The following is a 3193-nucleotide window of genomic DNA, read 5'->3' as shown; positions in this document are numbered from 1 at the left end:
TAAGCTCAGATATATCTATCTGAAGGGCATGGATAGAGGGAACAAGTCTTGGAATGCTGCAGTAAGGGTAACTCATGTAACTTGAAAGGAACAGTTTCTATACAGTCACCTTAATGGTTGTATGAGCAAGGTAAACAAACAAACAAAAAGAGTTGGAAAGAGATTTAAGTGAATTCCTGGATATTTGATGATTTCAGATATATATAGAGTGACTGTGAATTCCAACAATTTGAGTCTGCATCATTGCATACCTCTTCTGTACATGCCTGGAAACTCTTCTGAGGAGCTACTGTCAAAACGTGAAACCTAGTCCAGAGGTCTGGTCCATCCGCCATCATGACCTGCGCTGGTGGCATTCTGCAGCCCCAGATCCCATCCATCGGAGGCGTGGCCAGTGTTGTTGCTGCTTACAGCACAGCTAAATTAATCTATTTGGTTTCCTAGGCGATGTGCTGGTGGTCCCCATCAAGCTCCACAGATGTCCTTTCTGCCCTTACACTGCCAAACAGAAGGGCATCCTTAAGCGGCACATCCGCTCACACACGGGTGAGCGGCCCTACCCCTGTGAGATCTGTGGCAAGAGATTCACTCGACAGGAGCACCTGCGGAGTCATGCCCTGAGCGTAAGTGAGCTGGCAAATCTTTTGTGGTGTGTGTGTGTGTGTGGGTGGCTCCTGGCATTTGTCCAACGTAGCAATTTTTAACCAGTATGCCGCAAGAGGCACATAGATGTGCTGCAAGAATTTTTAAAACATGCAATACCTGACTGTGGAGTCAGGGGCACTGACCTCTTTCCCCTTAGATTGTCCAATTAAAAACTGACAACAGCCAACACAACAGTAGTTGTCCCGTGTGAATGAATCAAAAGTGTACCTATATTTTTGTCAGATCGGCAAATCAAAGCCATAATGAAATGCCACTTTACACCCACAAGGATGACTAGCATCAAAAAATGGATACTAGCAAAGTGTTGGCAAGAATGTGGAGAAATTGGAAACTTTATGCATTGCTGGTGGGAAGGTAAAATGGTGCAGCCGCTATAGACAACAGTTTGGCGGTTCCTCAAAAAGTTAAGCATAACGTTACTATAGGACTCAACAATTCTTCTTTTAGGTATATAACCAGAGAACTAAACACACATTCACACAAAAATTTGCACACAAATGTTCATAGCAACATTATTCATAATAGTAAACAAGTGGAAACAACCCAATCTCCATCAACTGAAGTATGAACAAACAAAAGATGTATCTATACAATGGAATGTTACTCAGCATAAAATGAAAGGAAGTTCTGATTCACATAATCTTTTCTATTTTAAAAAAATATTTTTTATTTTTATTGATTTCAGAGAGAAAGGGAGAGGGAGAGAGACAGACACATCAATGATGAGAGAGAATCATTGATTGGCTGCCTCATGCAAGCCCCTTACTGGGGATCGAGCCTGCAACCCGGACAATGTGCCCTTGACTGGAATTGAACCCATGACGCTTTAGTCCGCAGGCCAATACTCTATCCACTGAGCCAAACCAGTCAGGGCTATTTTTAATTTTTTAATACTTGTATTGATTTGAGAGAGGAAGGGAGAGAGAGAGATAGAAACATCACCCTTGAGAGAGAATCATTGATTGACTGCCTCCTACACATCCCCTACTGGGGGGGAAATCGAGCCCGCAACCCCGGCATGTGCCCTTGGCCAGAATTGAACCTGGGAATAGAAGCTGGGACCCTTTAGTCCACAGGCTGATGCTCTATCCACTGAACCAAAATGTCCAGGGCTGCATGATTCCATTTATATGACATGTACAGAATGGAAAGACCCATGGAGATAGAGAATAGATTAGGAGTTGCCAGAGGCTGGGAGCAGGTGGGAATGGGAAAGAGGTGACCATTAGTAGGCACAGGGGTGATGAAAATGTGGAATTAGATGGTTGGAATGGTTGCACAATCTTGTGACTCTACTAAAAACCACTGGATTGTACACTTTAAGAGGGAAACTTTATGGTATGAATTATGGTTCTGAAGGAATCCAGATTGAAGATAAGTGCAAGGTTACTGCCTTTGCTGTCAGTACCGGCCCCAGCATACTTGTCTGAGAATGGCCTCCTCCCAAGGACTTAAGTTTTTGTTTGTTTCTCCCCCCCTTCCGCCCCCCAATTTATATCTACAGTCTCTCTTGGCAGCAATAGGTCCCTGGGTGCCTCTAAGATGTTTTATCGGTTGGAATCCTCATTTCCTCTCTTTGTCCCCATTATACAAGCCCTGGCAGTTTGAAAGGTTATAAGATACACACTCAGGTTAGCTCAAGTGTGGGGTTTAGCATAGGAAGCTCAGGAAACCTCATGGGATCAGGGACATTGGTCAGAATGTAATGGCAGCTCCAGCAACCTGGACATCATGTTTTTGGCCCTTCCTCTGCATCAGCCTCTTTTCTCTGCTGCTTGCGTGTACCCCACATCCGTAGCTCTCCAAAAGAGAGGCTCTGATTGGTCCACAGAGCCCTTTTTGACTGGAGTTCCTGAAGAGTGCACACATTGGCAAGATAGTTCCTTACACAGGGGCCCTCTGGGGCTGTGTGGGGTAGGAAATGTAAAAGGCAAGGGTGAAACATTGGCTAGCACATCGGGGGAATACACTGTCTAGCAAATCTGCCTCCATAATAACTAAACAGCCCAAGGTTCGTAGAAGCCATGCCTCAAACCCCCACCGGTTCACTGAGTGCCCTTTACATGCCTGGCACTGGGAATATAGTCACACGTGTGACAGAGGGTAGAGGACACGAATAAGGACAGCCAGAGTTCTCTCGGAACTTACAGTTTCGTGAATTTTACCACGGATTTGTTAAACATACAGTAGTCTCCTCTTATCCACAGTCTAGCTTCCCACAGTTGCAGGTACCTGTGGTCAACTGTGATCTGAAAATATTAAGTGGGAAATTCCATAAATAAATAGTTCATACGTTTTAAATTGCATGATGTTCTGAGTAGCGTGATGAAATCTCTCTCACCGCACTCCATCCAACCCAGGATGGAATCATCCCCTTTGTCGGTGTCTCCGCACTATACTAGTGTATGCTTCCCGCTCATTCATTAGTCACTTAGTAGCTGTCTTGGTTGTCAGGTTGACTGTTGTGGTATCGCAATGCTTGTGCACATGTAACCCGTATTCTACTTAATAATGGCCACAGAGCCAG

The 3193-nt window shown here is 44.7% G+C and overlaps 1 protein-coding gene across 3 annotated transcripts in view; it reads left to right on the top strand.

Moving 5' to 3' along the window:
- Positions 1 to 3193, top strand: part of ZBTB8B (zinc finger and BTB domain containing 8B) — an 18397-nt gene that overhangs the window by 11770 nt on the left and 3434 nt on the right. For 2 of the 3 annotated variants that reach the window (XM_006777371.1, XM_006777372.2), the window contains exon 3: positions 445 to 623. In XM_006777371.1, the coding sequence (XP_006777434.1) occupies positions 445 to 623 (179 nt within the window). Of the gene's footprint in view, positions 1 to 444; positions 624 to 3120; positions 3189 to 3193 lie in introns of those variants that run through there. The other variant, XM_006777373.1, reaches the window with a different exon arrangement.

This window comes from Myotis davidii, unplaced genomic scaffold (assembly GCF_000327345.1).
Source record: "Myotis davidii unplaced genomic scaffold, ASM32734v1 scaffold88, whole genome shotgun sequence".
NCBI lineage: Eukaryota > Metazoa > Chordata > Mammalia > Chiroptera > Vespertilionidae > Myotis > Myotis davidii.
Note: the sequence above shows the minus strand (reverse complement) of the source record. Positions and strands in the feature narration are given on the sequence as shown.